This window comes from Eretmochelys imbricata, unplaced genomic scaffold (assembly GCF_965152235.1).
Source record: "Eretmochelys imbricata isolate rEreImb1 unplaced genomic scaffold, rEreImb1.hap1 Scaffold_34, whole genome shotgun sequence".
NCBI lineage: Eukaryota > Metazoa > Chordata > Testudines > Cheloniidae > Eretmochelys > Eretmochelys imbricata.
Genome location: NW_027554346.1, coordinates 496,206 through 509,970, shown reverse-complemented (window position 1 = coordinate 509,970; position 13,765 = coordinate 496,206). Strand labels below are relative to the sequence as shown.

The 13,765-nt window shown below is 60.0% G+C and overlaps 1 protein-coding gene across 4 annotated transcripts; it reads left to right on the top strand.

Moving 5' to 3' along the window:
- The first annotated feature begins 1,372 nt into the window (after positions 1 to 1,372).
- Positions 1,373 to 13,569, top strand: ATXN2L (ataxin 2 like). Of its 4 annotated transcripts, XM_077806895.1 has the most exons (23): positions 1,373 to 1,581; positions 1,907 to 1,943; positions 3,514 to 3,570; positions 4,558 to 4,629; positions 5,698 to 5,848; positions 5,945 to 6,069; positions 6,228 to 6,319; positions 7,704 to 7,904; positions 7,994 to 8,169; positions 8,347 to 8,451; positions 8,717 to 8,914; positions 9,229 to 9,318; positions 9,646 to 9,713; positions 9,797 to 10,077; positions 10,196 to 10,265; positions 10,384 to 10,530; positions 10,883 to 10,955; positions 11,282 to 11,469; positions 11,718 to 11,847; positions 11,932 to 12,053; positions 12,152 to 12,361; positions 12,444 to 12,633; positions 13,116 to 13,569. In XM_077806895.1, the coding sequence occupies exons 1-23, from the start codon at positions 1,373 to 1,375 to the stop codon at positions 13,184 to 13,186; spliced, it is 3,063 nt and encodes a 1,020-aa protein (XP_077663021.1). In that variant the 3' UTR covers positions 13,187 to 13,569. The 4 variants fall into 4 exon arrangements, with proteins under 4 accessions (XP_077663021.1, XP_077663023.1, XP_077663022.1 ...); XM_077806897.1 differs by lacking the exons at positions 1,373 to 1,581; positions 1,907 to 1,943 and adding an exon at positions 3,026 to 3,102 and having other exon boundaries at positions 9,649 to 9,713; XM_077806896.1 differs by lacking the exons at positions 1,373 to 1,581; positions 1,907 to 1,943 and adding an exon at positions 3,027 to 3,102.
- The last annotated feature ends 196 nt before the right edge of the window (positions 13,570 to 13,765 follow it).

Here is a 13,765-nt window from a genome sequence, read left to right as displayed (position 1 = left end):
CTATGTTCGAATGTGTATGATAAATGCCTAATTAAAGAACGATACAACACATTTTCCGATGAAGTGAGCTGTAGCTCATGAAAGCTTATGCTCAAATAAATTGGTTAGTCTCTAAGGTGCCACAAGTCCTCCTGTTCTTTTTGCGAACTTTTAACAGTGAGCGTAATTAACCACAGGGACAATTTCCCAAGGGTCATGATGGATTCTACTCCTCTAGCAGTTTTTAAATCAAGGTTGGATATTTTTCTTAAAGATCTGATCTAGTTCAAACAGGCATTAATTCAAGGCAGTCCTGTGGCCTGTGATACAGAAGGTCAGATGAGATAATTGCAGGGTCTCTTCTGGCATGGCAATCTATGAACATCTCAAATGTCTCCTGGCACCCCCACCTGCCCCCTGCTGCAGCTCCACCCCCTACCCACCTCCCCCAAATCCACCCCACCCCCTGACCTCCTCCCCCAGCTCCACCCCCACCTGCCCCTCTCCACCACCTGTCCCCTGCTCCAACCCCTGACCTCCTCCCCTAGCTCCACCCCCTCTGCCCCCACCTGCCCTAGCTCCATTCCCACCGAGGGTACAGGGTGTGTATGTAACCAAGGTTACATGTACACGTCAAGAAGGGGTCAGGTTGCGCGGGTAGGAGCCGGGACTGAGTCTCCCGTCCGCCCTGTGAGGCGGTCCTGGCGGAGGGATCCCTCTGCGCCTGCGCTCTCAGCTTTACCTGCCCCCCCCCCCCAACTCCGGCGAGTTCCCTCCCAAGAAGGCACATGCGCAGCGTGGGAGGGAGGCGCACGCGCAGAGAGAGTGGTGTTTGCTCCCGCCCCCGGGCTACGTGACTCCCTACGCATGCGCAGAAGCTGAGGGCCGCCGGAAGGTTCCCTGAAACGCGTAGCGTGCCCAGAGACCCCGCCTCACCTCGCGCATGCGTACGGAGGCGGCGCCGTTCCGTCCCTTCCGCCCCGTGGTGCGGCGCTTGCGCAATGGCCGCGAATGGGCTTTTTACCCCGGCGGAAGGATCGAGAAGTGAGCGCTTTTGCAATCACGTGGTACGACTCTTCACTGCGGTGCGGATGTGCCCGGCTGGCGGGGCCGTCGGCGCAGGCGCACTGAGCTGGTTTCGCCGCCGCGCTGCCCCTTCTCCTCTCGGTCCACCCAGGCTCATTGTGCGGAGGGAGCCAGCGAGGAGACCGCTCCGGCCGCGTTCTGTCCGCCCGCCCCTCCCCCGCGGCCCGCGCGCGCCGCTCGCCAACGGCAGCTCCGACCGCCTCGCGCCCGCCCGCCCTCGCTCGCTCGCTCGCGCGCGCGCGCGCCGGGTGGCTGATTCGCTCGCGCCCGCCCCGCTGGGGTTGACCGGGGCCGCGCCGGCGCCGCCATGTTGAAGCAGCCGCAGCCGCTGCCCCCGCCGGGCGGCCCCGTGCCCCAGGCCGGGCCCCCGCCCGCCCGCAAGGCCCCGCCGCCGGGGGCCGCCCCCAGCCCCAACGGCAGCCTCAGCCCCAGCGGCGGGGCGGGGCGGGCGGCGGCGGCGGCCCCGGGCGGGGGAGGCGGCGGCGGCGGCCCCGGAGGAAGCGGCGGCGGCACCAGGTAACAGCGGGGCTCTGGAGGGAGGGGGTCACCCCTCCTCGTGCGCGGGCCGGGGGGCCGCCGGGAGGGTCCCGGGACTGCGCGCGCCCGGAGGGGGGGCCGCGCGAGCGTGGTGCTGATTGGCCGGTGCTGCAGCCAATCCCCGCCCGGCGGCGCGAGGGAGAGGGAGACCCCTCCCCAAAGCTCTGGCGGCGCGGGGTTGGGACCCAGGCGTCCGGGCTCCCCGCCTGGTGACCTGTGGGGCCCCTCCCGGGAGCGGGGGGCGCGGGCCAGGGCCCGGGGGCGCAGCAGTTCTGTAACTCTCTCTCCCTGTGGTTTGTTTCAGGGGGCAGAGCACAGGGAAGGGGCCTCCCCAGTCTCCAGTAAGTACCTGCGGCCCTGCCTAAAGGGGGGGGAGGGAGGGAAACCTCATGCTGGTCTTCCAGGGGGGCCAGGCTGTCTGTTGCACTGACTTCCTGATCAAGAGCCTCTTTTCCTCCGCAGCAGCCGGGGTGGCTGGGCAGGCCCTTCCTCTTTCTTGAGAACATGGCATGGGCTGGGGATGGCTTGCGCTGGCCTCCGCTAACGCCTCAGACAATATAGTCTCCATACTGCTCTTCCCACAGGCCTCCGCTGGACTTTCCTGGCATTTCTTGCTGTCTGCATTGTAGTGGCAATGCAAGTTTAGATGTTTCCCAAAAGCATGTGCTAGAGAAGAGAGGGACCTGACCTGCCACCCAGCACTCTGACCTTTAACTGCTTCCCTGTGGCCCAGATCATAATGAGTGTGTCTCTTAGTTTTTTGGTAGCACTAGCTTCCCTTGGATCTCAAGGGACACCAGTGTGACAGGGGTCTGCAGTGAGCCAGCCAGTTCCTTTGGGGCCTGGAGCAAGATGGAGCCAGACGGGTGTTATTCCTCACCCCCTGAGCCGGTCAGTCCAGATTGGAACTAGTGCCCTCTGGAGGGGGAAAGTCCCATATCTCCTGAGCCAATTTATTCCTACAACCCAGGGCCAGATTGGAACTCTAGAGGTGCAAGGTCCCATAATTGCCTTCTCAATCCCCAGGGGGTATCTGCTTTTAAATTGGTCCCTCCCCTTCACTCAAAGTATGCAGCTGAACACCTCCCCACTGGCTTCCCATCACTGGGAGGGCGGGGTGTTCGGCTCTGAAAAGCTCCTTTAGAAGAGATGTTCTGCTTCAGGTTCATGGTCATGATGCCCAAATCTAGTCTGCTCTCGTCCCAAGCCCAAGGATGTGTTCTCTGGTTCCCTGAAGTTGGATCCTCTGCCTTGTGTGTTGGCAGTACCAAATGCTGCAGCCAGAATCTACCCTCAGCAGAGCTGTTGGCTCGGTCCCTGTAGCGGAGCGGGGGGGCGGGCATGAGGCACAGCTGCATGGGAGTTGCAGTGCTTGTGGGAGTACAGAATCGCTAGTGGGACTGTGACATCCAGCTGTCTCTCTCTCAGATCCACCTTGGAGGAGGTTTCCCTGCAGTGCTGTCTCTTCCCTCTCACTGGGCCATGTGCTGGGGTTGCTGGGTGAGATTCTCTGGCTTGGGTTACGCAGGAGGCCAGACTGGATCATTCTGGCCTTAAGATCTGTGAATCCTTGGATTGGGCCCTCCTGGAGAAGAGGGGGCAGGCTCACTCTGGGCCTGCTGGTGCAGATGGGGTTGGCATGAGCTCAGGGCTCCAAAGTTTGGGGGTCGTTCAGGACCCAAGCCTGCGTCTCCACACAGCAGCATGTGGCTGGCCCTGGAGTCGTACCCCAAGCATGCCCTGTAACTAGCATCACAGAGGTGATCGCTGTTAGCACACCACTCATCCTGGTAACTGCCCTGGCTCCTAACACGGGCGCTGAGGGTGGTGCATACAGGGGAAGCCTAGGGGATGAAGGAGGTGTGTTCACTGCTCCTTGTTGATGGGTTCATCTCACTGTGTTAATGACAGGTGTTCGAAGGTGTCTATAACAATTCTCGAATGCTGCATTTCCTGACAGCTGTTGTGGTAAGTCCTGTCAGTTCCTGTTCCAGTGCTGAGGGGGATGCCTAGCATGGTCCATTCAGGAGCAGGCTGTTGCTAGGGTCTTGGGGGCGGGGAGGAGTTTCTGACTGGCGGGGTGGGTGGGGGGAGTCATACTGTCCCCTCTGTCAGAAACTCCCTGTTCCCAGCATTGGCCTTTGGGTTGGGAACCGGGGGGTGGGGGGGAGGGGTGTGTGTGTCATCTAGCAGGGCATGTCTGGGGAGTCTGGGGAGGGGGGATCTGGGGTATTTTCTGCTGGGGGGTGGGACTGGGCCTGTGGGAAGAGAGAGGAAAGGAGCAGCAGCTGTGTTGGTGGCAGGGGCAGGAGGGATAAGGAGCTGAAGGCCAGGCTGGCACTGCAGATTGGGTGATAATGCTGGCTGACCCATGCCTGCGTTCATCATCAGAGCGTCGAAGCGCAGCACACAGCATCCAGAAACGGGTATCTGTGCAGGAGGCCTGAATTCCCCCCACCTATGTGCCACTGTCCTCAGCGGGACTGGGGAGAGGTCACTGGCTGCTGTGTGTGTCCTGTTGTAGAAAGAGATGTTCTTGGGGGTGGTCTGGGAGTTTCACAGCCAAAGGTCTCACCCCATCCCAGTCTGCAAGCTGCCCCTGGGCTCTGGCAGCTCTTGCCCTCACAGTGGGTCACAGTGGTGGGCCCTCAGCTGAGTGGTGCTGCCTGGTTTAGGATAGTACGAGCCTCTGGAGTGCTGGGCATCCGGGAGCAGCCGTGAGTCTAGTAGGACCGTGTGTAACAGGTGCCCATGAGAGTGTGTGCTGTTTCCCAGCGTGATTCACTTCGGGCATCTTCTCTCTTTTCAACCGGGGGGTGAGCAGGGAGACGCTGGGAGCTGCAGTGGGAGTGGGGATGGTGTGAAGGAGAGACAGGTTGTGCTCTAGTGGAGGGGACCTTGGACCCTGTGATATGTGCTTCCCCAGCCAGTGCTAAACTCTGGCTCTGTCCCCAGGGCTCCACGTGTGATGTGAAGGTGAAAAATGGCAGCACCTTTGAGGGGATTTTTAAAACCCTCAGCTCTAAGGTAAGCATCTGGGGGGGTAGTGAAATGCTGGGGTCCTCATGGCTGGCCAGTTCTCTGGGAAGCAGGAGGCTGACTCTTGAGACAGGACACACAGTGTCAGAGTTCCGTGGTGAACATCTGGGGTTGCCCCTGGGCAGTGGCAGGGCTGACTCTTAGGACATGGCGCAGAGCATCTAAGCTCAGTGATTAACATGTTAGTCCTGGTGGAATTCTGCGCCAAAAAAAAATTAAAAATTCTGTGCACAATATTTTAAAATTCTGCATATTTTATTTGTCAAAATAACACAATATAATTAAAATACCTTTCCTGTCAACAATACAGACAACAGCAAAAAAGATTCCCCCAGGAGTAAAGAGTTAAAGAAACCTCTACAACAACCCATTTCCAGATTGGAGGGCTGGAGGGAGCTGTGTCATGCCCCCAGAGCCCAGACACCCACACCCCCTTCCCCCCAGAGCTGAGCCACGGGGCACTGCCTGGCCCAAACACCAGCATCCCCCCAGAGCCCAGGGGGCGCCCCGCAGCCCAGACACCCCTCATGCCAGAGCCCAGCCCGTGGGATACCCCCTAGGCACCCCTCCCCTCCTCCGAGCCCAGCTATGGGGTAACCCCCAGCCCAGACAGCAGTCCCTCCAGAGCCTTTAGTCCCCCACAACTTCTTTACTGTCTCACCGGGGCACATGGTGTGGTGCAGCCGTGCCCTTCCTCACACATTGCCAGAGCTGGCTGGGTCGTCCCAGGCACTCTCCAGTCCCTGCAAGAATGGGGATCAAAAAGTGTGCAGCCTCCAGCCCAGCCAGGCTGGGTGCTCCAGTCACTGCAATCTGGGCACTGCAGAGCCCAGTGGCCCGAAATTCTGTGTGGAAAACAGGAAATTCTGTATTCTGCAGTGAAGCAGAATTCCCCCAGGAGTAACCGTGGGATCCTCCATGACAGTGGGAGGCTGGCTCCTGGGACAGGGCACAGAGCATCTGAGCTCTGTGGTGAACATGTGGGGTCCCCCATGGCAGGGGAAGGCCGGTTCTTGGGGCAGGGGTGCCGTGTGCAGTAATGGTGGCTGTTTGCAGTTTGAGCTCGCTGTGGATGCGGTGCACAGGAAGACCCCGGATCAGCTGGTGGGACCTAAGCGGGAGGACATCGTGGACACCATGGTCTTCAAGCCCACGGATGTCATGCTGGTGCATTTCCGCAATGTTGATTTCAATTACGCCACCAAAGGTAATGCTGGCCCTCTGGATGGGGCCTGTCCCTGCTTGGGGCTGGGGGGTCACCCAGAGGGGGTGGCAGACCTTATGGCCCATTGTCTGCTCCTAGACAAGTTCACGGACTCTGCCATCGCCATGAACTCCAAGGTGAATGGGGAGCACAAAGAGAAGGTGCTGCAGCGCTGGGAAGGAGGGGACAGCAACAGTGATGACTATGACCTGGAGTCTGACATGGTAAGAACCTCGCTCCTCCTTGCATTCAGGGCCTGGGGTGTGGTGGGCAGGGGTTAGGTTGGGGAGAGGGCTCTGGGGTACCCAGATCCCTTCTGCTGCTTGGCGTTCAGCGCTGGGGGCTCTGCAGAGCCTGTATCTAACACTTGACCTTGTTGCAGTCTAATGGCTGGGATCCCAATGAGATGTTTAAGTTTAATGAAGAGAACTATGGAGTGAAGACAACGTACGACAGCAGTTTGTCCTCCTACACGTGAGTGTGGGCCTGGGCTCTGTGTGGGAGGCAGCTGTTGCTCATGGGGAAGAACGTGTGATTCTTGGGTCAGTGCCTTCGTATCAAGCTACAAAGGCCAAAGGGGCTGCCCCTTTCGAGAAGAACTGCAGTACCACACAGGGCTCTGTTGAAAGAACAAGGGTGTTGCTCTCAGCAGTGAGGGAATAGTCAAGCTCAGGCTGGCTTTCATTTAAAGTCACACCTCCGTTGGAAGGAGTTTGTTCACTCTTGTTCTGTGCAAAAAAAATAATCCTTTTCCAGCGTGTTTTCTTTGGGGATTTGTCTAGTCCGCCTTTCTGTTTTCCTGGGCCAATGGTTCTCAACCTATTTACCGCTGTGGGCTGTATATGCAGTTGTATGTATGTTGTGGGCCGCATCCACACAATATATATACTACCTATATGGACCTGAGGATGTGAAATGGGCCGTATTGTATACCGATTGGGCCACATGTGGCCTGCAGGCCAGGGTTTGAGAAGCACTGCCCTGGGGAGTCGGACACTCTTTCCTTTGTCCTTGTGGGCCTTTCATATAGCAGAAGGGAGAGAGAGAGATTAGAATAGGAACAGGTGGTTTTAAACCCACAAAAATGGATAGGGGCAGGGAGGTGTGTGTGGTGGGAGGGGGTGGCTCAGGTTGGAGGACCTTGGATAGGAGCGTAGGGCAGGCTGGGTGCAAACATAGAAGTTGGAACTACCTCCAACTCCTTTTCTTTAATTGTCTTCATCTGGAGGTGGTGTCCCTCTCATGTAGATTTTTTTGGTACAGAATTTCCTAAGAAAATGTCCAGATTAAAAACTGTTTGGTAAGAAAATGTGTCTGGATGCATCTGAACCACAAAAGTGACCAAGTGTTTGTGTGCACGTCCCTGCAGAGCCCAGCCTCGCTCCCTGTGCACCTGCATGTGGTTGGGGTGCAGCTCTCCAGCATCCCACACAGACAAGTGCTGTGTAGCTCTTGGTTCTGGAACTGCTCAGTGTGGTTCTGGGTGAAAGCAACTCCTTGCTCATGCTTGCTTTTCATTATCTAAAGCCTGTCAATCTTCAGTTCCGAATTGCCCCGGGGCTGGCTTCTGCTCCCAAGTATCTGCTTCCTCCCTTGTCCAGTGGCTGCACCACTGGTACTTATGCCCAGCCGGGAGGCTGCTTTTTCCACGTTGACAGCATGCAGGCTGATTTTCATCCTCCTTGTACTCAGATGGGCAAACCAATTCCAGAAACAGGCTTCCTCCAGTGGAGACCAGAGCAGCACTTGCCACCCAAAAGGGGGGGCTTCAGACAGCCCTGAGCCACAATGGCATCCTGCACTGCTGTTGGGAGGGTCAGCTGGCACTGAGGCCTGTCTCTGTCTGTCCCTGTCCTAGCGTTCCTCTAGAGAAAGATAACTCGGAGGAGTTCCGGCAGCGGGAAGCCCGGGCGGCCCAGTTGGCCCGGGAGATTGAGTCGAGCCCCCAGTACCGCCTGCGCATTGCCATGGAGAACGACGACGGACGGACGGAGGAGGAGAAGCACAGCTCTGTGCAGAGGCAGGTGTCCGGCAGGGACAGCCCCATCTTGGCCTCCAGGTGAGAGAGGTGTATGCACACATGTGGGGTGGGGTGGGGTGGGGAGGGTGTGGGAGCCTATGTAACACCTCTCCCGTCTGTGTCTGCAGGGAGGGCAAGTATGTCCCGCTGCCACAGCGCGTCAGAGAGGGCTCACGAGGAGGCGTCCGGTGCAGCAGCTCTCGGGGTGGGAGGCCAGGGGCGGGGTCCATGCCTCCTCGGGGCAGTGCGCACCATCCGGACAGCAACTCTAGTCCCGTCCCGGAGCAGCGAGGGATCAATGGAGGTGAGATCCGGGGACCTACCTGAGAGGCTTCCTGGCGTGGGCTCCAGCAATGCCTGAGGCTGGTCTCCAGTGCCCTCCAGCCCAGAGTTCGCACACCGCTCTCTGGGAAGGCCAGGGACTATGTCCAAGCTGCTGCACCTGCCCTGTAATGCCCTCCTATGCTTGCTTGCTTTCCAGGACCCTCCCGAATGTCTCCGAAGTCCCAGCGTCCCGTCCGGGGTGCCAAGACCATGTCTTCCCCGTCAAGCCGCCCTGTGGAGGTCTCGGCAGCTCCCCCTGCAGGTAGGGGATCTTTCTGCAGGGCCTCGCCTATGCTCTGATGGCTAGAGAGGGGTCTGCAGCTGGAACATTCGCCCCAGTCACTGTTAGCCTGGTGGGCAGGAGAAGCGGCTGAGGGTTAACCTGCAGGGCCCTTTTGGAGCCAAGGGTGGTGGTTTATAGAGTCTGAGAGCCCTAGTTTGTGTAGTTGTCCCTGTGTCTCTCGTTGTGTGTGTGTGGGGGATCAGGACCTATGTTCTCACCCCATCTCTAACCTTTCTTCCTGCAGTGGGCCGCATGTACCCTCCTCGCTCTCCCAAGTCTGCCTCAGCCACTCCAGTCTCTTCCCAGGATTCTTCGGTGGGATCCGCCGTGCCAGCAGCACCCGCATCCCCGTCGGAGGCCAGAACTGGCCTGGAGTCGAGTGTTTCCCCAAACCCCCCTTCTCCCAAAGTAGCAGCCCCCGTGCCAGCCACTGCTGTTGAGGGTAAGGCCCAGGGAGCAGCGTGGGGTTTCTGGGGACTGTTGTGGCAGCTGTGAGGAGATGGGCCTGGGGAGCTGTGCTGTGGAGCAGGGGTTGGGTGGGGGCAGGGTGGTGTAATGTGTTAAGGGATTTCATAGAATATCAGGGTTGGAAGGGACCTCAGGAGGTCATCTAGTCCAACCCCCTGCTCAAAGCAGGACCAATCCACAATTTTTGCCCCAATCCCTAAATGGCCCCCTCAAGGATTGAACTCACAACCCTGGGTTTAGCAGACCAATGCTCAAACCACTGAGCTATCCCTCATTTTCCCCTCCCAGGGAAAGAGGCTCCCACATCTGTGGCTAAAGATCCTGGCAGAACCTTGGAAGTGACCGGATCATGTGAGCTCAACAAGGCAACCAACAAAGGTATGTGAGTTTAGGAGTCAGCACTGACAGGGCCGGGCCCCCAGCCACCCTGTGAAGCCTCTGAACCTGGTGTGTACCCCTGAGGGAGACTGTTCCAAGCTTCCGCTTCCCAAGCGAAGGGACCTGGGGAAGGGATGCAGGGGCCTGCATCCTCCTGTTGGGGGTGTCTTCTGTGATCTGTCTCTCCCATGGAAGCATAATCCATCTGTGTTGGCAGAGCTTCAGTGATGCTGCAGGGTTGGGGTGGGGAGTGGGGGGTTGCCCTGTGCCTGGGGGCACCCTGAGGCTGCAGCAGCCCCTCAGCTCACTCTGTGCTGTTCTCCACAGCAGGGCTGCAGAATGAGCAGAAGCGGACCCAGCTGGAGGAGCTGCGCAAGTTTGGGGCCCAGTTCAAGGTAAGGCCTGGTGACCGCAGGGAGGACGGGGGGAGTTGGCGTGTCTGGGCTGGGCTTACCACCAGTATCTGGCTCCCCCACAGCTCCAGCCGAGCAGTTCCCCAGAGGCCAGCCTGGAGTCCTTCAGTGCCAGGCCCAAGGAGCCTCTGGAGGGCAAGGAGAAGGCCCTTGAGCCAGGCATCTGCGAGGGGCCCGAGCAGGCACCCGCCGTGAGCATGGTGCCAAAGCCCAGTGGGACCAGCCTGGAGCTGCTGCCGGAGAGTGGCAAAGAGGAGAAGGGGCTGTGTGAGGTGGCCGAGCAGCAGGTGGCCAGCCCCCCGGGCAAGGGCGAGCCCGAGGACAAAGAAGAGGGACCTGTGTCCGAGTGAGTCTGCAGTGGAGGGCCTGGGGGGCTCTCACTGGGGAGCGGGTAGGGGCAGGTTGGATGGGGACGCTGAGCTTTCCAGGGTTTTTAACCCTGATTTGTCCTGCATTGGTTTCAGGCAAGTGAAGAAGTCGACTCTGAATCCCAATGCCAAGGAGTTCAACCCCTCGAAAACACTGCTCTCCGTGGTGAGTGGTCTGGGCTGGGGGGAGTGGGAGCCCCATTGGCTCTAGCGGCTGCTGGTCCTCCCCATCACTGGTGGGGATCTGGCTGGGCCCCATGCTCAGCTGCTCTGTCTGCTTCCAGAACAAGTCAACGAGCACCCCCACGTCACCGGGCCCTCGCGCCCATTCCACTCCCTCCATCCCAGTGATCACAGCCGGCCAGACGGGCATGTACAGCCCCCAGTATATTTCCTACATACCTCAGATCCACATGAGCCCTGCTGTCCAGGTGAGCCCCACCCCACCGCTGTACTGGGGGGAGGAGTTGGGGAAGCTGCAGGGGTGTGGGGGGAGCAGGGCCTGTCCAGAGGGGTGCGGGGTTGGGGGGGAGCTGCAGGGATGGGGGGATGAGGGAGCAGGGTCTGTTGGGGTGGGGGCTGCAGGGATGGGGGAGCAGGGCCTGTCCAGAGCGGGGGCAACTGGGAAGGGTGTGGGGGATGGTGTGGGAGCAGGGCCTATCCAGAGTATGGGGGCGGGCTGCTGAGGGTGGGTAAATGTGTTTGGGGCTAGGGGTCCCTGTCCTCTGGGGGGAGCTCTCCTTGTTCTCAAATAATCACCCTACTGCTGCTCTCTCGTTGCAGGCGCCCCAGATGTACCCCTACCCTGTCTCCAGCTCTGTGCCTGGCCAGCAGGGCAAGTACCGAGGGGCCAAAGGTGAGCCTGGCGTTTCCCAGTGTGGCATAGCAAGTCTGGCACCAGCTGCGCTGATGGGAGGGGAGCTGGCTAAAGCATGGGCAGAGCTCCCCTCCCTGGTGGCTGGGCCAAAGGGCAAGATTGGGCTGGGTGGGGCTAGCCTGGGGCCCCTCCCAGGGCAGCAGATGCTGATCCACTGGAGTGATGATGGGATGTCTGGGGAGAGGTGGCAGCAGGGACCGTCGTGTGGGGCTGGAGGGGAGGGTCCCTCATCATGGGGTTGAGGCAGCCATATGGTCTAGGGGCTTCTGGGGTCCGTTTTGAGCAGCTGGCTCCTTTTCCCACAGGTTCCCTCCCACCCCAGCGCTCGGACCAGCATCAGCCAACATCCACCCCCCCCATTATGCAGGCGGCAGCGGCAGCAGGGCCCCCCCTGGTAGCAGCTACGCCCTACTCCTCCTACATTTCCTATAACCCCCAGCAGTTCACGGGGCAACCCACCATGATGCAGCCTATGGCGCACTACCCTTCTCAGGTAAGGGCCTCGGGGAGGGGAGGGAGGAGCATGGGCAGAGCATGGGGGTGAGCTGAGAAGGGCCCTTCTGTCCCATTGCAGCCTCGGTGGGGCCATCTCCGGGCAGAGGGGTGAGTGTGTGGGGATGGTCTGTCTAACAGCCATGGGGGCCGGCCCTTCCAGCCTTTGGGGACAGAGGGGTATGGTGAGGGGTGAGCATGCAGGGATGGTCCCTCTAACAGCCGTGAGGTATGGTTCTTCCCTTGCAGCCTGTATTCGCCCCCATGCTGCAGAGCAATCCCCGCATGATGACATCTGGCAGCCACCCCCAGGCCATTGTGTCGTCCTCCACGCCCCAGTACCCTCCCTCGGAGCAGCCCACGCCCCAGACGCTCTATGGTGAGTCTGTGGGCTGGGGCCGGGGAGCCCCGGGGGCTGGGACCAGTTCTGCTGCTCTGGGTCTGACTGGGTGTCTCTCTCCAGCTACAGTTCATCAGTCTTATCCCCACCATGCAACACAGCTGCACCCCCACCAGCCTCAGCCAGCCACCACCCCGACAGGGAACCAACAGCAGGCCCAGCATGCTGCCCCCAGCCCCGTGCAGGTGAGGGGGGACCTCCCCCAGGGCTGAGGGGGAGGGTAGTGGGGGGGGAGGGTTTGACCCCCTGACCCTGCTCACTACATTCCTGTGTCCTGGCGCAGCACCAGGCTGGGCAGCCGCCCCACCTGGCCGGTGCCCAGCAGCAGCAGAATCTGTACCACACAGCCACGCTGACGGCCACGCCACCCTCCATCACGCCAGGGCCCAGCGCCCAGTCCCCCCAGAGCAGCTTCCCCCAGCCGGCTGTCTACGCCATCCACGCCCACCAGCAGCTGCAACACAGCTACACCAACATGGCCCATGTCACCCAGGTAGGTGGTAGGGCAGCAGGGCTGCGGGCACTGCGTGGGCCCCACCCGCCCACGCTCATCCCCCTGCTCTCCCCTCCCGCAGGCCCATGTCCAGACTGGAATAACAGCAGCACCGCCCCCGCACCCCGGGGCGCCTCATCCCCCCCAGGTCATGCTGCTCCACCCCTCGCAGACCCATGGGGGGCCCCCCCAAGGCGGCGTGCCACAGAGCGGGGTGCCCACCCTCTCAGCCTCCACACCATCTCCATACACCTATATAGGACACCATCAAGGTCAGTGCTGGGGGTGGGGGGATGTCTCAGGCTCAGGACTGGTGGGTGTGTGTGATGGGCCAGGCTGGTACCAGAGTAACCCCCCACCCTCCATGCCGGCAGGGTGTCGAGGGGCTACCCTTCCTTCCCTGAGCTGGGGGGGCGGGCCTGTGGCAGCTCTGAGAGATGGAGGGTCCAACAAGTGGAACAGGCCTGCAGTGCTCATTGCCCCCAGGAGATGGGTGTGATGAAGGGCATAGATGTAGCAGTATGAGGGGAGAGGATAGGGCCTGTTTGGCTGCAGGAGGAAGGAGAGGTGTTGTGGGCTTGTTTTTCCCATCTCCCTAATCCTGGGGCAGGGCCCATGAGGGGGGCTCGGGGTGGGGTGGAATAGGCCACCTGGGTGGGTAGGTGGGCAGGCAGGTGGGCTGCTGCCCTGTCTCCCTGCTGGGGGTCCTGTCCTGCTTTGCTCACTAACAATCTCTGCTCTCTTTCTAGTTCAGTCTCACCCATCCCAGCAGCTCCCATTCCACCCCCCTGGAAATTGAAGCCTCGATTCCTGACTGTGAACTGAACTCCCAGCGCCGGCCCCTGCCCGGGATCCGGTTTGCTCCTTCTGCCCCCTTGTATGTGCCCCGGCCTGGCAGCTGGGCCCTGAGGTGGAGCCCCCAGCCTGCCCCTTACGGTGCCACAGCTGGGGGCGGGGCTTTACCAAGCACCTTTTTTGTTGGTTTGCAGAGCGCACAGCGGCAAGAGCCACCTGCCCCTGGCTTCTGGAGCCGCCACGGTTTTATTTTCTATTATTTATAACTCCAATCGGGCTGTTAAACAGAGCGTTGGGCTCCCCTCCCCTAGTAATGCGAACACAGGAGCAGACCAGACTGATGACCACCGACTTTTTATTACATAAAAATATTTAAAAAGTGGGAAAAAAAATAAAATAAAATTTTAAACTAACTCCATTGTGGGTGTTGGGGTGAGTCTCTGGGGGCTTGGGGGGGGGGGAAAGAATAGCCTGGGGGGGGTTGGAGTCCTGGCTTCTGTTCTCTTCTCTCTGTCCCTTCATTTCTGCTGTGCAGGGTGGGCCCTAGCCTGAGCCTGGCTGTGAGGCGGCTATGCCCTCACTGCTGACGATCCCTGTAAAGGAGTGGCT